The sequence below is a fragment of the Tursiops truncatus genome, chromosome 2 (genome assembly GCF_011762595.2).
Source record: "Tursiops truncatus isolate mTurTru1 chromosome 2, mTurTru1.mat.Y, whole genome shotgun sequence".
Classification (NCBI taxonomy): domain Eukaryota; kingdom Metazoa; phylum Chordata; class Mammalia; order Artiodactyla; family Delphinidae; genus Tursiops; species Tursiops truncatus.
The window spans coordinates 13,347,888-13,369,211 of NC_047035.1; the positions used below are offsets into that span (position 1 = coordinate 13,347,888).

At 36.9% G+C, this 21,324-nt stretch overlaps 1 protein-coding gene, 1 non-coding gene and 1 pseudogene across 9 annotated transcripts in view; 2 read left to right on the forward strand and 1 right to left on the reverse strand.

Moving 5' to 3' along the window:
- The window catches only part of RPS6KA5 (ribosomal protein S6 kinase A5), a 181,935-nt gene that overhangs the window by 123,656 nt on the left and 36,955 nt on the right, over positions 1–21,324 (forward strand). For 5 of the 8 annotated variants that reach the window (XM_073800118.1, XM_019919047.3, XM_019919058.3 and 2 more), the window contains 2 exons: positions 12,661–12,744; positions 16,462–16,565. In XM_073800118.1, the coding sequence (XP_073656219.1) occupies positions 12,661–12,744; positions 16,462–16,565 (188 nt within the window). Of the gene's footprint in view, positions 1–12,660; positions 12,745–16,461; positions 16,566–17,345; positions 17,488–21,324 lie in introns of those variants that run through there. The other 3 variants (XM_073800120.1, XM_073800119.1, XM_019919073.3) reach the window with 2 other exon arrangements.
- On the reverse strand, positions 403–844 carry LOC117311174 (protein FAM136A pseudogene; annotated as a pseudogene).
- On the forward strand, positions 12,809–12,935 carry LOC117311479 (small nucleolar RNA SNORA40). The gene has a single exon (XR_004525675.1). It is a non-coding gene; the product is annotated as a small nucleolar RNA SNORA40 (small nucleolar RNA).

Sequence of the window (21,324 nt, forward strand, 5' to 3'; positions counted from 1 at the left end):
CAATCCTTCTGGCAAACAGGAGTCTGGCAACAAATAGAAACACCTCTCCTCACACTCCACCAGATCATAAGCAGGTCAGATGAACCTGCCAGCCTGTTGGTATCTGTGTACTAAGAGAATGTGGTACCTTGGAGGGCTCTGGTTTGCTACAAGGGAGACTCCCTGTTGCCAGGATAAGCCCTGGCCACATGAAATTCAGGCTCACAAAAACTCTCCTGTGCTATCTCTGACCCAAATTTTAGCACCAGGTTTTTTCAGTTTCTAGGATTCAAACACAAAGGAACCAGTGTCCAGAGGCAAGTGACATAGGCCTTAAACTTGCTGCCATCCTTAATTTCCTCATTCATAAACTTTCCTTAGAAAACCCAAATCCCCATTCCTCTTTTAAATAGATTCCTTCCTTCAGCCCCAATGGCCAATAGCAGACATCTGTTTCTCAGTGGATGAGAGAGACTCCTTCATCTTCTTGGTCATGGTTGGGATGAGGTTCATGTGGTCATCCACACACGTGGTCACGCAACTCTCCAGCTGCCGCTTCACCTGAAGCTCTTTACTCCCCGCATCTATTGAATCTTTGGCTTTGTTGTTGCAATGGATGGTGCACCCGGCCAGGTGGTCCTGGAACTTCTCCAACTCACTGGTCACCAGGGCCTGGGCTTGAGCCAGAGGTGCATGGCAGTGCTCAATGCATTGGTGCACTTGCTGCATGGACACCTGGCTGTCCTCACAACAGCCGGCGCTGCACCGGAACATAAGGCCCTGAATCTTCCAGATGTTCTCTCTCCAGACTCTTCACCTTAGAGTCCACCGCCTCCTACACCCAGAGCTGCTACAGCTCCACCATGGCCACCCCATGCTGCTCCCCACGGTGCCGGCGCCCACATGGACTCCCGCGCAGGAGCCCACTCCCAGTTTGCTAGCATTTTGCTGAGGACTTTTACATCAGTTTTCATCAAGAATATTGGGCTGTATTTTCTTTTCTTTTAGTATCTTTCCCTGGCTTTGGTATCAGGGTAATGTTGGTCTCATAAAATTAGTTTCGAAGTGTTCTCTTCAGTGTTTTAGGGAAAGTTTGAGGAGGAATGGTCCTACTACTTCTTTAAATGTTTTTTAAGAATGTCCAGTAAGCCATCTGGTCCTGGCCTTTTCTTTGTTGGGAGATTTCTGATTACTAATTCAGTGTCCTTACTGATGAAGAGTCTGTTCAAATTTTCTATTCATGATTCAGTCCTGGTAGATTGTATGTTTCTAGGAATTTATCCATTCGAAATTATTCAATTTGTTGGTATATAATTTAGTTTCTTTAAGGTCTTCTCTTTAATTTCTGATTTTAGTTGAATCTTCTCTCTCTTTTTCTTAATCTAGCCAAGAGTTTGTCAGTTTTGTTTATCTTTTCAAAAATCTAAGTTTTGCTAATTTTTTTCTGTTCTGTTTCATTTATTTCTGCTTCAATCTTTATCATTTCTTTCCTTCTGCTAACTTTTGGTTTAGTTTATTCTTCTTTTTCTAGTTCCTTGAGGTGTAAAGTTAAGTTGTTGATTTCTTTGAATCTTTTAAAATGAAATCCATTCCTGTCTCAATGAACTAAGATATTCTCTTTTGTTTTCTTTTCGAAATTAGCATATTGAAATCTTTAATTTATTAGGAATTAATTTATATATATGTGTGAGGTGGGGATCTTATTTTTTTCTCTTTTTATATAGATAACCCAGTTGACTGAACTATTCATTGAATAGTCAGTTAATCCCTTCCCTACTGATTTGAAAAGCAACTTTGTCATATGCCAAATTCCTATGCATGCTTGTGAGTCTACTTCTAGGCTCTTCATTCAATTCCTTTTGTCGCCTTGCCTCTCCCTGAGTCAAAACTGAAAAATCTGAAGGGCCATAGCCTTACGGTATGTCTTTAATCTGGAAAGGTGAGATGTTTCCCCTCTTCACTTTTTTTTTTTTTCTGTGGTACGCGGGCCTCTCACTGTTGTGGCCTCTCCCGTTGCGGAGCACAGGCTCCGGATGCACAGGCTCAGCGGCCATGGCTCACGGGCCCAGCCACTCCGTGGCATGCGGGATCCTCCCGGACTGGGGCACAAACCCGTGTCCCCTGCATCGGCAGGCGGACTCTCAACCACTGCGCCACCAGGGAAGCCCTCCCCTCTTCACTCTTATGCTGTCATTCTCTCCTTATTTCCCCTGACCTTCCTCCTGCCTCTTCACTGTCTTTGCTATTCTTGATCTTTTGTTCCTCATTGTGTATTGAATTTATAAATTAATTTGGAGAAAACTGTGATCTTTGGATATTGAATCTAACAACACAAATTTGCATAAATATTCATATTTTCCCATTTATTTCCTTGTCTTTTATGTCTTTCAATAATATTTTCTAATTTTTTTAATGATTTATACATATATTATTAGATTTATTTCTATTAACTTATTTTGTTCCTATTGACAAAAATTAGAATATCTGTTTTTCTTGGCAAAGCATAGGAATGTTGTTGATCTTGTACATAGCAATATTGGTGAATTCATATTAGTTCCACTAATTTACAGGTTCACTTGGATTTTTTATGTAGATGACTATATTAAAAGAAAAATCAGAACTAGTATTTGTAAGTAATGATGGCTTTGTATCTTTTTGATTCTCATACTTTTTATTTTGTGTGTGTTTGGGGATGTGTGGTTTGGTTTGGTTTTGTTGCTCTGTCTACTAAGTTTTATATGTATATATCCTTGCTTTTTACTTTAAGGCCATGTGTTTTAGGTTTTAGCCATTTAGTATGGTATCTGCTCTAGGTTTTTGATAGATAAATTATATTCTTAGTATATTGATACAAGGAAATTCTTATGGTTTTTTCTTTAATCACCTAGTGGTGTGTGTTACATTAATAGGTTTTTTCTTTTTCAATGTTAAGCCATCTTTCAATTCTTGGAATAAACTTTACTTTCTGTGACATATATTTTTAATATATTGCTGGATTTTGTTTGCTAATATTTTATTTAAGATTTTATTGTCTAAGTTGACCTGTAATTTTCCTTTCTAATATTGTATTTGTCTGATTTTGGCATCATGATTATACTAACATCATGAAAGTAATTTGGAATAGTTTATATAAGATAGTTCCTCTGAAGGTTTCCTCTGAATGCACTTCTAGCTATCAGCGTGTATTTTTTTCTTTTTTTTCCCTTCTAGGTGCATATGAGTGGCTTTTCAAATACTGATTTAATTTTTTAAAAATATTTATAGTTATATGCAAGTTTTCAATTTTTTCTTGAGTCAGTGTTGGTAAGTTATGTTCTTATAGAAAATGTTATATTTTTGTTTTTAAATTCTTTGGCATCATATTATTCATAGAAGTGCTTTAGTTTTTAATCTGTATTGTAACTGTAGTAATGTTTCCTTTTAAATGACTAATATTGCTGATTTGTAACTTTCCTCCTCTTGCTCAATTTGCTAGAGATTTCTCCATTTTATTAGTCTTTTTCCAGAAACAGCTTTTACCAAGCCTCTCAATTTTTCTATTTCTTTGATGATCTTCCTTTATTACTTCATTCCTTTTACTTTCTGTTAGTTTCTTTTGTATTCTTTTATTAAACTTTTGAGTTGGACATCCAGCTCACTAATATTTAATCATTCTTTTTTTAATAAAACTGAATTTCTAAGAACAGCTTTAGATGTATCTCGCAAGTTATAATATATAGCATTTTTACTGTTATTTGTTGTGGTTTTTTACCTTGGGCCATGAATTATTTAAAAATGGGTTCTTAAGTTTTCATGTATATAGGATTTTTGAGCTACCTTTTTGTAAATGTTTAGTTTTATTGGTTTCTGTTTGGACAAGAAAACATATATGGTTTTATTTCTGTGGTTTTTGAGATTTGCTTTGTGACCTGTTATTTGGTTAACTTTTGTAAATGTGCCATGAACACTTGAAAAGACTGTATAGTCATTCTCTAACTGTTAGATATCAAATTTTATATATTTTCGTGAACATCATGCATATCTTCCATAGCTTCACCAATTATTTTCCTGCTTGATCAGTCAGTTATAAAAGAGGTATGTTAAAGTGCCCACTATGATTGCGGATTTGTCCGTTTCTTCTTGGAAATCTCACCATTTTTGCTTTAGGTGGTTTAAGATTCTTCAAAAATATTTGATTGTGTTAGTCTTGGAATAGTGTTATTTTCTAGTGAAATGTTCCTTTTATTATTATGTAGTGACCCTGCTTAATTTTAATAATTTTTTTTGCCTTAAAGTTCATTTTCCTGCTATTAATAAAGATATTCCAGCTTTCTGTTGGTTAATGCTGGTCTGATATATCTTTTTCTATCTCTTTACTTTCAATATTTCTTTGTTATTATGTTTTAGGTGTGCCTTTTGTAAATAACATATAACTGGATTTTGTTTTTGATCCAGAGAGTTTCTATCTTTTAACTGGTGAGTTAAATCTGTATATTATGACTGCTGATATAGTTTTATTTATTTCTCATATCTTGCTGTGTGTTTCTCTTTATCATAATTTCTCTTTGCTTTTTTCCCCTTCTTTCCTCTCTTCTATTTAAATGATTAAGATTTCTTTATTTCATTTTTCCAGTTGTCTAGAAGTTATATATATTCTATATCTGTTCTTTGAGTGGTTATTACCCTGAAATTTTTAACTTATGCAGGCATACCTTGGAGTTATTGTGGGTTCAGTTTCAGACCGCCACAGTAAAGCAAGTCACATGAACTTTTTGGTTTCCCAGTGCATATAAAGGTTATGTCTATGCTAAACTGCAGTCTATTAAGTATGCTATAAATAGCATTATGTCTTAAAAAAAGTGCATACCTTAATTTAAAAATACTTTATTGCTAAAAATGCTAACCACCACCTGAGCCTTTAGTGAATCATAATCTTTTAGCTGGTGGAGGATCCTGCCTCCATGTTGGTGGCTGCTGACTGATCAGGGTGGTGGTTGCTGAAGGTTGGGCTCATTGTGGCCATTTCTTAAAATAAGACAACAATGAAGTTTGTTGCATCAGTTGACTCTTCATTTTACAAATGATTTCTCTGTAGCATGCAATGCTGTCTGGTAGCATTTTACCCAGAATAGAACTTTCAAAACTGGAAACCTCTTAAATCCTGACACTGCTTGATAAACTAAATTTATGTAACATTCTAAATCCTTTATTGTCATTTCAACAATATTCACAGCATCTTCACCAAGAGTAGATTTCATCTCAAGAAACCACTTTCTTTGCTCATCCCTAAGAAGCAGCTCGCCATCTGTTAAAATATTATCATAAAATTGCAGCAATTCAGTCACATCTTCAGGCTCCACTTCTAATTCTAATTCTTTTGCTTTTTCTACCATATCTGCAGATACTTCCTCCACTGAAGTCTTGAACCCCTCAAAGTCCCCCCAGGAGAGTTGGAATCAACTTTTTTCAAACTCCCGTTAATGTTGGTATTTTAACCACTTCCCATGAATCACAGATGTTCTCAATGGCACCTAGAATGGTGAATCCTTTCCAGAAAAGTTTCAGTTTACTTTGCCCAGATCCATCAAAGGAATCACTTGTCTATGGCACCTATAGCCTTAAATGTATTTCTTAAATAATAAGGCTTGAAAGTTGAAATTACTCCTTGATCCATGGGCTGCAGAATGTATTAGCAGGCATGAAAATGACATTAAACTCATTGTATATCTCCATCAGAGCTGTTGGATGACAAGGTGCGTGGTCAATGAGCAGTAATATTTTGAAAGGAATCTTATTTTCTGAGCAATAGATCTTAAAACAGTAGGCTTAAAATATTCTATAAACCATGTTATAAACAGATGTGCTGTCATCTAGGCTTTGTTGTTTCATTTAAAGAGCACAGGCAGAGTAGATTTAGCATAATACTTAATGGTCCTAGGATTTTCAGAATGGTAAATGAGCACTGGCTTCAACTTAAAGTCACCAAATGCATTAGCCCCTAACAAGAGAGTCAGCCTATCCTTTGAAGCTTTGATGCCAGGCACTGACTTCTCCTCTCCAGCTAGAAAAGTCCTAGGTGGCATCTTCTTCCAGTAGAAGGCTGTTTTGTCTACATTGCAAATCTGTTGTTTAGTGTAGCCACCTTCATTCATTACCTTAGCTAGATCTTCTGGATACCTTGCTGCAACTTTTATGTCAGCACCTGCTGCTTCACCTTGCACTTTTATGTTACGCAGACAGCTTCTTTCCTTAAACCTCCTGAGCCAACCTTTGCTAGCTTCACCGTTGCAGCTTCCTCGTCTCTCTCAGGACTTCATAGACTTGAAGAGAGTTGGGGCCTTGCTCTGGATTAGGCTTTGACTTGAGAGAATGTTGTAGCTGGTTTGATCTATCCAGACTACTAAAACTTTCTCCATATCAGCAATAAGGCTATCTCGCTTTCTTATCATTCATGTGTTCACTGGAGCAGCACTTTTAATTTCCTTCAAGAACTTTTCCTTTGCATTCACAGTTTGGCTAACTGTTTGGTGCAAGAGACCTACCTTTTGGCCTTCTTGGCTTTTGACAAGCCTTTCTCTCTAAGCTTAGTCATTTTTAGTTTTTGATTTAAAGTGAGAGCTGTGTGACTCTTCCTTTCACTTGAACACATAAGGGTCATTGTAGGGTTATTAATTGGCCTAATTTCTATATTGTTGTGTCTCAGGGAATAGGGGAGCCCGAGGAAAGGGAGAGAGATGGGGGAACAGCCAGTTGGTCTCAGATCACATATAACATTTATCGATTTAAGTTTGCTGTCTTATATGGGCCCAGTTCATGGCACCCCAAAACAATTACAATAGTAACATCAAAGATTACTGATCACAGGTTAGCACAACAAATATAATAATAATGAAAAAGTTGGAAATATTGCGAGAATTACCAAACTATAACACAGAGACAAGAAGTGAGCAAATGCTGTTGGAAAAAATGGTACCAATAGACTTGCTCGTCGCAAGGTTGCCACAGTCTTCAATTTGTAAAAAGCACAGTATCTGTGAAACACAGATAAACACACAATAAAGCAAAGCACAGTAAAACGAAGTATGCCTGTACCCCGACTTAACAGAGTCTAAAATTAACAATGATGTCTATGATTGTCATGATCACTACAAGAATATTAGAATGTTTTAGCTTCAGTTATCCATCTCGTTTTATATGTTATTGTTACTTATTATTTTAGTCCCATCTTGTGTTGTATTTCACAGATTAATTATGTGTAATTATTATTTTCATTTTATAAATTCAAAACTTGTTTAGATTTTGTCACATGTTTACCTGTTTTCTCTGCTCACTACTGCTTTTTACATCTTACTCTTTTCTTGTGAGTTCAGTTTATTTCTGAAGTGCATCCTTTAGATGTCTTTTTAAACAAGGATCAGTGAATAGTAAACTCTATCTTTGTCTTAAAATGCCTTTATTTTGCCTTGCATATTCAGTGATAATTTAGCTGGATATGAACATACCTAGGAATGGACTAGGTTTTTGTCTTTGGTATCTTTTTATTGTAAAATAAAACACAAAAACAAAATGAAAGTATGGCTTAGTGAGTTATTACTATAAAGCAAACACTCTTATAACCATCACTCAAGTTAAAAAATAGAAATTTGCTACCCATGGGTATATTTTTATTTAGTCTGCTTGGGACTCTCGCAACATTCAGGATAATTATCTCAAATATGTCTTATACTTCACAGATTCTCTTTAGTTGTGTCTAATCTGTTTAGTCTGCCTATTTTTATTGTATTTTTTCATTTATACAGTTCTATTGTATTCTTTTTCATATCTTTCTAGTTTTTTCTATGCTGCTATATTGTTTTATGGATATTTTCCTTTCTTTATGTCTTTCATCTTTTACAACATACTAGGCCTTTTCTAGATTGCTCTTCTAGTATTTCAAGTAATTCTTCTGTTTTATTTGCACAGTATAGTTCACTAATTTGTAATTTTGAGACTCCAGTGCTTTATCTGTGTGAATCCTTAGGCAGCTAAGTAGTGGGAATTCTTCTGGTTCTGTCATATGTTCCAGAGTGTCACCATGTTGGACCAGATTTTCTCACTTTCCCATACTATGGAGGAAAGAGTAAATTTAGGTCCCAAATCTACAAGAGCCACAAGCCTAGGGATTTGATTCCACAAGAGGAACATTTATTTGTTTGTTTTTAAATCTAGGGCTCAGACAGAAACAAACCTGTGCTACTGGGTGAATTTATTTTTTCTAGACTTTGCTTTCACTGAGGGTTCAGCTTCCTTAGATTCCAAGGTTTACACAAGAGTAGTAATTCCAGTCCACCTCTTTAGAGCCGAGGGCCTCATCTTTTGTCCTTATAAAAGTATTGAAATTCAAGCTTCTGGATTGCTAGGATCTGAAACAACTTCCCTTCCTTTCCTTTGTGCTGCCGCGGCCCAGGTCCTATGGGTACCTCTGGTTTTCAGCATCCTCTTTGTGGCTGCCACCTAGGGATTCTCCTTTCTGTCTTGGGAGCATAGACTTGGATGATTAGCAATGCAGTATTTCTTCTTAAAAATCTAACATTTGGATATTTGTTGTGAGATTTGTCAAAATTGAGATGGGAAAAAATACAGAATGGGGGAATAAAAATTTCTTTGGTAATTTTACATTTAACTCACAAATTTATCTATATATCATAAGCAGATAAGATCAAGATAAAACATTGGCAAATAAAAGCTAGGCATGATTTAATCTCGTGTTTATTGAGAAATGCCTGAGGGTTTGGCAGTTGAGTTCCTATTTGGATTCTTCCTTAGAAGGAAACCAGTTTTTTGTCCAGTGTTACCTGTTCTTTCTCTCTAAGGCACAGTGAAGCCTCCTTGATCAGCTGATACTTAAACACAAGAATACTCCGTATTATGTGCCAGGATGGTGCACACACTGCTTTTACTATTTTCACATTCAATTAAATTCTCCTTCACAATCTTTTAACACTGTAGTGTTTAATAAGTAATGTTGCTTATAAAATAGTATGGACTTAACTGCAAAATTGGCTGATTGCCTGTCTCCTTGAGAAAAATATTAATTTTTAATAAATAAACAATAATCATAATAGTTTAGCTATGCTAGCCTAGCCTTTTTATATCATAGTTCATAACCTATTACCTTGAAATCTTTTTTGTCCCCACCAGAGACCTTCCCCTATCATACTTCATCAGTTTGTCTTCTGGGTACAATTATTTGAAAGGCATTCTGCATACATTCTAGATCAGTGGTCCCCAATCCCCAGGCCCCTGACGGGTACCTGTCCGCTGCCTGTTAGGAATTGGGCCACACGGCAGGAGGTGAGTGGCGAGTGAGCAAAACTTCATCTGCCACTCCCCATTGCTTGCATTGCTGCCTGAACCATCCCCCCATTCCCCCCCTTCCCCTGGTCCATGGAAAAATTGTCTTCCATGAAATCGGTCCCTGGTGCCGAAAAGGTTGGGGACCACTGCTCTAGATAACATGAATCTTCCTAAGCTGATAAACACAAATTCAAAAGTTAAAATTGCGGCTATTTTTTACAATAGAAGATATAAACTCTTAGGAAATTGAGACTGACACACTAAAAGTTAGAATTCGGAGGGAGTAACACTTCCATTTGGGGCAGAGGAAGAGGAAGCAGATACAGAATTGCAAGAGGCTAAAATGGCAGTGTTTTAAAATAACAGAGAGACTTAAGAAATACTTTGTCTTTGTTTACTATTATTTCTCAGGGATTGGAACTTCCCAACACTTAAGCTTAATTTTGCTGACTCTTGGAATTTTTATAAATTAAATAATTATCTCAATTATTTATTAATGTAGACACTACCTATGTCCCTCCCTCCTCCCCCCCAAAAAACAGAGAAGCTAAAGTGAATTTTAAAAAAGCTCAGAAATCACACGGAGAAGGTAGAAGAAATATCTTTGAGGACTTAATGTGGTTCTGAGCTTCCTGTATGTCAAGACAATGGAGAACTGAACTACATCGTTGCATAATTCTCATTGTCAGATAAAGAAAAAAAAGAGACAGGGAAAGTGGTGGTGACTGTCAGATCTTTCCCACAGTAATCAATAAGATCCATATGTTTCTTACTGGTTTTACACTAAACTTATGAATATCTAGTATTTTGAAGAAGAGAGTGTGGATTTTCATGACTTTCAAGTTGTAAAATTTAAGCATTGTCACATACTTAAAAGAAAATATGCATTATTCCAAAGTGGCTTGTAACACAGATATGCCTATAAATAGAAATGAAAATTTGTATGTACTAAAAAGTCTAGTTTTCTAAATAAATAAAAATCTAGAGAAGCAATAAATCAAAACTTGTGATCTTTTTACTCATAAACCATTTTGGAGAATTATTTTTATTTTCTTTCAATATATCTAAACTTGATTTAGGATATGTTTTAAAGGTATCTTTTAAGATGAGATCAAATGACACAGACATAGAAAAGAAACTTATGGTTACCAAAGGGGAAAGGGGGAGGAGGGATAAATTTGGAAGTTGGGGTTAACAGATACATACTACTGTACGTAAAATAGATAAACTACAAGGACCTACTATATAGCACAGGGATCTGTATTCAATATCTTGTAATAACCATTATAATGGAAAAGAACCTAAAAAAGAATATATATATGTATAACCAAATCACTTTGCTGTATACCTGAAACATTGTGAATCAACTATACTTCAATAAATTAATTAATTTTAACTAGAACAGTTGACTGGAATTCACAAAGAAAGATGAGATCAAATGATAAATACTATGACTTAGCAATTTTTCTGTGTTTCTTTATGTCAGCTATATAATGCTTTTGCTTAATATCCTATAAAGGGCTATTGCATAATAAATAGTGTATTAACTACAAACACTACATATTTAGTTATATGAAGCTTGGGGATTTTTTTTTTTAGCTTTTCAAACTATGACCAGGCTTTACTTCATACACATTCTTTTTTCTTTGTTTTGTTTTGTTTTTGATATATATATACTTTTTTTTTAATTGGAGTATAATTGCTTTACAATTTGTGTTAGTTTCTGCTGTAGAACAAAGTGAATCAGCTATATGTATACATACATCCCCTCCCTCTGGAGCCTCCCTCCCACTCCCCCTATCCCACTAAAAAGTAATTTTGGAGTATTTCTTTTTTAATAATTCAGTGAAGAAATGAATGCTTCCTAAGCATTCACGTGTTTTTTTCAATCTAAACATGTCTAACAAAATGTTTAAAATTATTCATTACTTTTTATATGCAAATTTATATGAAATCAATATTATTTAGCCTTAATCGTTCCAGTAGTTTGATACAAAATTAGCATTTGGTACTGAAGTGATGAAGCAGAGAGATAATGACATTTGATATATGGTTTATCATAGCTGTTCAATGAGATTATTCTGCCAGATAACAAGAAAGAAAATTTTCTACAGATCTAAGCATAACTGGATTATTTCTTTTTACTTTCTAGGGGAACAGTAATCTTTCAATATATATATAGTATATAAAAAGAAAGAAGTGAGTCATAAACCATATTAATTTTATTTTTCTTTATATAAAATTATATGTTTATATAAAATTATTGAGCTGTATATATCATAAATAAGTAGTTTTAATACATTTGTTATCACAGGGTTTAAATAAATTCATTACATTCATTATCTGTGGGCTGAACTTTCAGCCAATAAAACTAGGGACTTCTACCACTTCTATAACATTGCTAGGGTAGTGTCCTTTATGGTTAAAGCTGGTAAATAAGAAGAATGCTTATTTTTCTTGAAACCTTGCTGGTAGAAGAAGAATCAAGTGTAAATTGAAAAGCTTCCTCTAAAATAGTTTTGTAAAATATTTTAATGGCACCAAAGTGCCTTTAAAGTTTTAGATATAGCCATATGAATGTACATTGTTAAAGAAGAATTATTTTTCCCCTGTTTAATATATCTGCATAACAATTCATATATTTTTTTCTCCTTATTACATTGAGATATGACACAGTTGGTCATTTTTTTAATTACATAATTTTTTAAGATTAATTTTAAGGCTGATATATTAAATTAGCCCTTTTTAATGTTCTACAAAAGTGAAACAACTGTCTTTAAGAGGCAGTATTTTTTTTAAAAGACAGTTCTGCTCATCATCACTTAAACCCACCATCGGCAGTGCCAAACTTAAACATGATGGTAAGATTGGAAAAATTCTTTTCATCCGTTTTCATCTTTGGGTTCCCTGTTTCCCTTCTTAGCATTTGATCTTCCTTTCTCCTTCAGGTTTCCCAATGTTTTCCCAATCTTGCCGATCTGGAAATAAAGTCATTCATACTACTAGGACTATTGGCACTTACAAGAACAGTTAAAGAAATCAGTGATTGAAATATATACACACACAGAAAAAAAGAAGAGCGAATGAGTGGATTCATTAATGGATGGATGGATGGTCGGACGGACGGACGGATGGATGATAGTAGAGTTTCAGGGCTTAAAAAGTTTACCCGTTTACCTCATACTGTATAGGTGTGTATATATAGGTCTGCCTGGTGAGAAGAAGGTCTGTCAAGTAGCTTCTGCCACTACTTTGCTACTGTGGTGTATCTCAACACTGCCGTGTAGTATTAACTCTCTCTTCTTGTCACTTGTCATACGAGCTTAAAATCGAATCCCTTTTTCTTTGTTTGATTGTTTGTTTAAGGCTGAAAGAGCATATTCCTTTTGTGGAACTATTGAATACATGGCACCAGATATTGTCAGAGGGGGAGATTCAGGACATGACAAGGTATGTTCTATTTTTGACACTTCCTGATATATTGCTATAAAATGTATATTAAGAATCCTAGTTTAGCACTTGTGTTTGTTTTTGTTTAATTTGTGGACAAAGACTTCTAGACAGGTGCACAAATAAATCCTCTTTTGCAACCCAGAGCTCATTGTTCAGTATGAGTTTTGATACAGATAAGAAGGAACATGATACCTAAGAGAGTCAAGTGATGGGGGTGTATTGATAAACATAAAGATTGCTTCCAGGATTATAGAACTGATAATTTCCCTCATATTTTAAATTATCAGCTGTATTGATTTAGTACTCTAATTTTAACGTTGACATGAAACAAAGATGGCTTCTTTTTTTAGGCTTTTATCTTGAACAGAGTGTCTGGATAATTTTAAAAGGTATTGGCATATCCCAATGATCTGTACTGTTCTAGGGTGTGATGGCTTAGGAGTGAATATGATTTGAACCTAATACATTTTTAGAGGGTGTCAAATTCAGAACCAGGCAGATCCATCTCCTGACCCTAAACATGGTCCTAAAGTAAATCGCTTGAGGAAATTGGATCCCAAAGATTACAGGTGGGGAATTTTGAAGTGTGTCCATATTTCATTGGAGATCAAAGAAGCCTAACTAAAAGAATTGTGGGCTGACTCACATGATAACTTCTTTTTGAAAGGGCTGTTTTATCTTGAAGATTATGAGTTTGGAGGAACTAAGGTGATTGGCAGTGGAAAGAATCAGAACATGTGAAATTCCTTAAAAATTTATTGACTTAAATAACTTTGTTTGTGTTACACATAATAAAAAAAAACCCTTTACAAAAAAAAAGAAAAACAGAATCTTAGTTAATAACCTAGGCCCTCTTTTTGGTGTTATCTTCATTTTTTTAACCTTTCCTTTGCTTTGTATACACGAACATATTATGATATCTAGTGTTTTGGAGGAAAAAAGATAATGGAAAGGTTAGGACATTCTAGATTTCCCTTTTTTCAGGTTTTGTTGATGAGGATAATATTTTGTTTTATAGAATAATACTCTTGTTAAAGGAAATCTCAAAATCGACTAATTCTTCAAATAATAATTTTTATTTTATTTCCGTTAAAAGTATCACGTCTTGGGCTTCCCTGGTGGCGCAATGGTTGAGAGTCCACCTGCCGATGCAGGGGACACGGGTTCGTTCCCGGGTCTGGGAAGATCCCACATGCCGCGGAGCGGCTAGGCCCGTGAGCCATGGCCGCTGAGCCTGCGCGTCCGGAGCCTGTGCTCCGCAACGGGAGAGGCCACAACACTGAGAGGCCCGCGTACCGCAAAAAAAAAAAAAAAAAAAAAAAAAGTATCATGTCTTGAGCAAAGCATCCGTTGTAACCCTGTTTAAAACAGAAATCACCCTTTGTCTGTTGTATGTGACCTGGCCTTTTAGGACACACCTGGGCCACAGTACAATGCAGAGGTGTCATGAATGCAAAAACAGTGCACATTGTCCCCATTGGAGTCATGCTGAATGACTATGGACAGTGCTTATTGGCATTATTGATTTTTGCTAGAGAAACATATGGAAACTATTTCACCTTCAGTCAATAATTTGCTTTGTAAGAGATCCTTAAAAAGGGAGTCTCTCATATTTTCTTATTCTTAATTTTTGCTTTTAACTTTGTAGTGATATTGGAAACTTTGTTGATTACCTCTTCAACAGAAAAAAACCATTGTGACAATCCTTGGAGAAAGAAAACAGTTCTGCATTCAAGATAGTCTAAGTTTGTTTTCCTAAGCCTTCTAAAAAACTCAGTCTTTTCCCTCCTCACTTCCCTTTGTATGTGCAAAATGAAGACTGTAGATGAGGCTTTCTAAGTAGTTATAAAATCGAGGTCACATATTTTTTTCTTCTTGTATTAAAGGGTACAGATTTGTTCAGTTCTTTCTTAACACTTTTGCTTTATTAATAACGTTCTCCAAATAAGGAATTCTGACTATTTTTTGCTCCTCATCTCCCCATCTTCCTCATCCCCTTTCAAAATCTCACATATACAGTAGGAATATCTTTTTTTTTTTTTTGGCTGCGTCGGGTCTTAGTTGTGGCATGCGGGATATTCGTTGAGGCATGTGGGATCATTTGTTGCGGCGCGGGCTCTTCATTGTGGCGCACGGGCTTCTCTCTAGTTGTGGCGTGTGGGGGTTTTTTTTCCTCTCTCTAGTTGTGGTGCAGGCTCCAGAGTGCATGGGCTCTGTAGTTTGCAGCACGCGAGCTCAGTAGTTGTGGCACATGGGCTTAGTTGCCCTGTGGCATGTGGGATCTTAGTTCCCTGACCAGGGATTGAACCCACATCCCCCTGCATTGGAAGGCGGATTCTTCACCACTGGACCACCAGGGAAGTCCCCAGTAGGAATATCTTAACAGTGGAGAATCGGTGGTCTCCTTGCTAATGACTAATCATGCATTTATGAGCCCTTAGGAGTTCTTCAAGTTTGTGTGGTATTGGTTTCAGTCCATGACTAGGAATCTGATTATAGATCTGTATTAATTTACAAGCATGGTTCAAATCCAACGTTCTAAGGGTCCTGACTCAGCTGGCAGTAAAGCTGCTTGTATAAATAAAAGAATTGAATTACTGATTTAGTTTCTATGTTATTGTTATGTATTTTCTTTAAAATAACTCTAGGCTCACAAACTACATCATCTCTCTGAAATCTTGGCTCTGAAATTTGGAAGCAGAGAGTTTAAAATTTTAGCACCAGTTAATTTCTCATTGCTGTAAGCTCATATATCCAACAATTATTGAAATCTTGATTTGCCCAATTGTAAAGGAACTAATTTTCAATATATCAAGATTCTTTAAATTCTGTATAATTTGCTACGCTCTCAGTTCAGGTAACTGCTTTTATAAATTGTTTTCCAACGTAGATCACATTTTATTTTATATTATTTTCAGTCTTTCCATACCTCCCAGAAAGTGAAGACTGCTAGATTTATGTGATTGGTTCCATAAGAGGAATTGATATAGGTGGTTATGAAAAAATAACATCTTTTGATGGGATTTTTTTCATTTTTGTTCTTTGGCTTTAAGAAATTTCATATTTATTGGAGCTGAATAGTTAATAAAAATGCTGATTGGTACATTTTTCCCCCTATCCTAAGTCCAAAGATTTTACTTACTTAAAATTTTTTAAATTTATTTAAAATTTAAAAATTTTTTGGGGGTAGGGAGGGATGGGTTGGGAGTTTGGGGTTAGCAGATGCAAATTGCTATATATAGAATGGATAAACAACAAGGTCCTACTGTATAGCACAGGGAACTATATTTAATATCCTGTGATAAACCAAATGGAAAAGAATATTAAAAAATTTATATATATATATATATCTGAATCACTTTGCTGTATAGCAGAAATTAACATAACATTGTAAGTCAACCATACTTTAATTAAAAAAATTTTTTTTTTAATTAGCCTAAGTAAAACCATTACTAGTTTAGGAAATAATTGAAACACTTATAGCAATAGAAACACTTGATTGACTTCTCTATGTTTAAATTCTGAGGATACCTGAATATTTGTCCTCTCAATGTCTTTTTTGCATGTGCTAATTTAATACTCCTTGCACAGGAAGCTGTGCACAAAATCTTTTTGTCAAAATATTGTCAAATATATAGATTTATTTTGTTCATTTTTCTTTTTATATAAAATACAATTAATATTCTAGAAAATGAAATTACTGTTGTTTTATAGGCAGTTGACTGGTGGAGTTTAGGTGTTCTAATGTATGAATTACTAACTGGAGCATCTCCTTTCACTGTTGATGGAGAGAAGAATTCCCAAGCTGAGATATCTAGGTAAGACCTAACAAAATAAAATAAGTGTATTGTTTTCTCAAAGGAACTGATCAAACTTCTGCAATTGGGCTGATAGAAAAAATACTTTTTTTTAATGGGGTAGACAAAAACGATGTGTAAGTGGTAAATTTCCAATTATATTCCTGTAAGATATAGATATATAACCTTTATATTTCTTTATATTTTATATGCCCAATTAGATCTTAATTTTCGTAGATAGTGTCGTAATTTTTGTGTGCTCCAAAGTACTTAGCATATCGTCTTAACCTAATGTTTATTTGATGGATACTTTTTTCCCACTGTATACATAATGGAATTTCTTTGTGACTTTAACATAAAGAAACAGTAGTGATATTTTTCAAATCATGGATATAGGCTCAATAGAAACAAATACCATAAAGTCACCCTCTTGTAGGTTATCATAGCACCGTTTTGTTCCTTTCCTTCATAGCAGTTATCACAATTGCAGTGTTACATTTTTGTTTGTAATTATTTGATTAACGTCTGTCTGTCCCACTAGACTGTGAGCTCTGTGAGAGCCAGGGGCCCGTCTGGCTCTGATCCTCAGCACTGTATGCTTAGATGCCAGCACAGTGCTTACCGTGCAGAATTCAGTGAATGTTCTTGGAATGAAATGAGTTAATGAACAAATAAACAAAGTGTGATAAAACATTGTACTAATTACTAGTTATGTTTTTGTCCTGTTTTTACTTGAATTTTATAACTTTGAGAACAGATTTGACATTAAAAATTAAAAATTGAGACTTCCACTTCTTACCAAGATGGAATAACAGGGACCGGATTTACTTTCCTGCCTGAAACAATTTTTTAAGTGGGCAAAATATATGAAACCACAGTGTGGAAGACATTGAACATCTAGCAATGAAGCACAGTGAACCCTGAGAGACGGGAAATAAATGAGGTGAGCCCTATGATTGCCCAGCTTACTGCCTTGAGAGAGTATCCAGGCTGCAGTACAGGGAGGGGAAACACAAGTGGAGCTGAGATGGAAATGACCCAGGAAAGCCGGGGAAGCTGGAGTTTGCAGGGCAGAGTGTTGGAGAGGAGAAAGCTGCAGAGAGAGAGTGAAGTTCAGAGCTTTGCCGAAGGTACCCCTCAAATACTATTCAGTTAAGTAGTGATAAGCGCCATGTGTGATGGAACTACTCAGTATAGCTAAGATGTTATTTCTCTCCAAATTGATCTATAGATTCAGCACAATTAGAATCCCAGCAGGCTTTTTTTTTTTTTAGTAGAAATTGACACCCTGGGTCTAAATGCCTAGGATCTGGGTCTAAATGCATAGGATAGGCAAATCACCTTTGAAACAGCAGACCAACGGGGATTTGAAGACTCACAAGCTGCAACAATTAAGACACTGTGGTGTTTGTATCAAAATACACAACTCATCAGTGAAATAGAATAGAGAGTGCAGAAATAGAACCACACAGGTATAGGTAGCTGATTTTTTTTTTTTTTTTTTTTTACAAAGGTGCAGAGTCAGTTTGGTGGAGGAAAGATAGTTTTTCAACAAATGATTCTGGAACCATTGGCTATCATATGGAAAAAAATGAACTTCAATAAATACTTCACTCTATAGAAAAATTTTAAATGGATCATAGACCTAAAATGTAAATCTTAAAATTATAAAATTTCTGGAAGAAAACATGAAGGAAAATCTTTGTGCCCTTGCGTTAGGCAAACATTTCTTAGATAAGACACAAAAAGTGCAGTCTGTAAAAGCAAACTGATAAATTGAACTTCATCCAAATTAGATACTTCTGCTCTTCGAAAGAAACTGTTCAGAGAATGGAAAGACAAGGCACGGACTGGGGTAAAATTACAAATTATGTCTGATGAAAGACTGGTATCCAGAATATATAAAGAACACTCCAAACTCAAGGAAAAAAAAACTCTCCATTTTTTAAAAGGGGCAAAAGATTTGAACAGACAGTTCACCAAAGAAGATCTGTGGGTGGCAAATGAGCACATAAAAAGATGATCGACAACATCATTAGTCTTTAGGGAAATGCAAACCAAACAACGATGAGATAGCACTATATACTCCCTGGAATGGCTAAAAATAAAGTGACTGACTATATTAGGGTTCTCCAGGGAAACAGAACCAATAGGATATATACACACATATATATAAAAGGAGATCTATTGTAAGGAATCAGCTTACACAACTATGACAGCTAAGAAGTCCCACAATTGGAAGCCGTGGTGCAATTCCAGTCCAAGTCCGAAGGCCTCCGAACCAGAGCTGCCCCTGGTGCAAATCCCAGTCCAAGGGGAGAGGACCAGTGTCCCAGGTTGAGCAGGCAGGCAGTAAGGGACTGAACCCTCCCTTCCTCTGCTTCTCTTTCTATTCAGGCCCCCAAGGGATTGGCTGGTGCCCACCCACATTGGGGAGGGGATTCAAATGCTAATCTCATCCAGAAACACCCTCACAGACACACCCAGAAATAATGGTTAACCTCAGCCTGTGTCCCAGTCATGTGACACTTGAAGTTAACCATTACAAGTCCCGCCCCTGTCACCTTGGCAGCCATTTGCATCTCCTTAAACTGTACTTGATCTCCAGATAAAGACAATAACGTGGTCATTCCACCCAACATGATACAGCTATCCCAACAACCCACTAACCCTTCCCCAGAAGAGGACATAAGGTCCTTGAGTGGTGTAGCAATATCCGCTCTTCTCCTTGAAATCCCATAACTTAAAGACTATGGTATAAGTTTAAAATACTTAACTACCATGGTTGATACAAAGTCAACACATCTTATCTAATATGATGAAGGAATAAGGGAGGAAAGGAAACAAATATATAATTTATACACACACTTATTCATAGCGAAGTAAGGAGGAAATACACATGGCAGTCACAGTCCTCGTTTCTATAACTGGTTACGGGGTCATAGCTGGTCTTTGTAACTGCCTTCTTCCACTACCCACTTTGTATTCCCTTTGCCTTCAACAAGTACCTCAGCTCGTGGGGTGATCCAAACCTTCATTCACAAAGAATGTGGGCCATTAATAGTCCTGACTAGATTGCATTGTAGTTTTCAACTGACCTTCGTCACAGGTTCTAGTCATGCTCATAGACCCTCTAGGGCATCTCCTGTACTCCAGACAGTCTTCCTTACTTCCACTGTGGAATAGTAGTCCAACTTCCCTTGACAGTAAGGATCATTCTCCCCAGCCAGTGTCTCAACTCCTTTTGCCTGTTGATTCAGAGGCCTGAGCAACCCAAAGTGGCTGGGTGGCAATCTTAATTTCCAGTTCAGTGGAATCACTGTTTCGTGTCTTGGAGGAAGCATCATTCCCCCTGGAACTAAGACCTTTAGGCTAGCAGAGCATAAAGTCATGCAAACAGAAAGCAAAAATTTTGCTAGTGGGTCACGACGGGTAGTAGTAAGTGGTGCCACTCCCATGTCTACCCCTTGATTTCTGGACCCGTGAATCCTGGCTATGGGAGAAACAGCACCATATATTGGATGTTGATTCAGAGCGTTTCAGCCTTCTGGAGAAACTTGCCGCCCTAGCTTGTGCTGTAACTGAGTCTTCGAAAGATCATTCCACCATGATATCAAGCCAGCTTCAGAATGGTGGGGAACATGGTAAGACCAGTGAATTCCATGAGCATGGTCCGTTGCTGCACTTCTTTTGCTGTGACGTGAGTTCCTTCATCAGAAACAGTGGTGCTGTGTGGAATACCATGACAGTGCTTAAGGAAGTTTGGCAGTTTGGGCAGAAATATTGCATGTAGGAAAAGCGATCCGTATCCATAGTAAGTGTCTTTTCCAATTAGAGTGAAACTCTGTCCCTTCTGTCATGTAAACAATCCATTGTAATCAACCTGCCACCATAGCTGGCTGATCACCCTGGGGATTGGTGCCGTAGTGGGCACTCAGTATTGGTCTCCACTGCTGGCAGACTGGGCACTTGGTGGTGGCTGAAGCCAGGTCAACCTTGGTGAGTAGAAACCCATGTTGCTGAGTCCATGCGTAAGCTCCATCCCTGCCCCCATGGCCACCTTGCTCATGAGCCCACTGGGTGATGACGGGTGAATGGAGAGAGGCAGATTGGTATCCACAAAACAGATCAGCCTATCCATTTGACTGTTAAAATCCTCCTCTGTTCAGGTCACCCTTTGGTGAGCGTTCACATAGGACACAAATGTCTTCACATTTTTGCCCATTCAGAGGGGTCTGTCCACATACCTCGTCCCCAAATATCGTTGTCAACCAGATTTCCTTGTCAGCAGCTTTCCCATCATGTTCCTTCCAAATCCCTGACCATCCAGCCAAACCATTGGCCACAGCCCATTAATTAGTATAACATTGCTTGGTCCAAGCAAAGTGAACAACTAGGTGCACTGCTCAGAGCTCTGCCCACCGGGAAGATCTGCTTGCACCTTTGCATATCATGCAAAACCGTCTGTAAACCAAGCCTGAGCCTCCTCTTCCTCTATCAGCTAAGGTAGGGGACTCCCCATGAGGCCGTAGATGCCGGCTGGGAGACAGAAGGCAGTGTGGCAGGAGCGGGGACATGGGCACTTAGGCCACTTCTTCACGTACGTATTTGTGCCTTCAGCGCCTGCTCAGCCCAGTCCTGTGTATGTCACTTCCATTTGATGATGGAGCATTGCTGTGCACTGCCAACTCTACGGCCTGATGGATCAGATAAATGGGCATCTCAGGTTGCGTGTAACGTGGGGGCCCGTAGTTAAATGTTCAGTCTTTGCTAAGGCCAA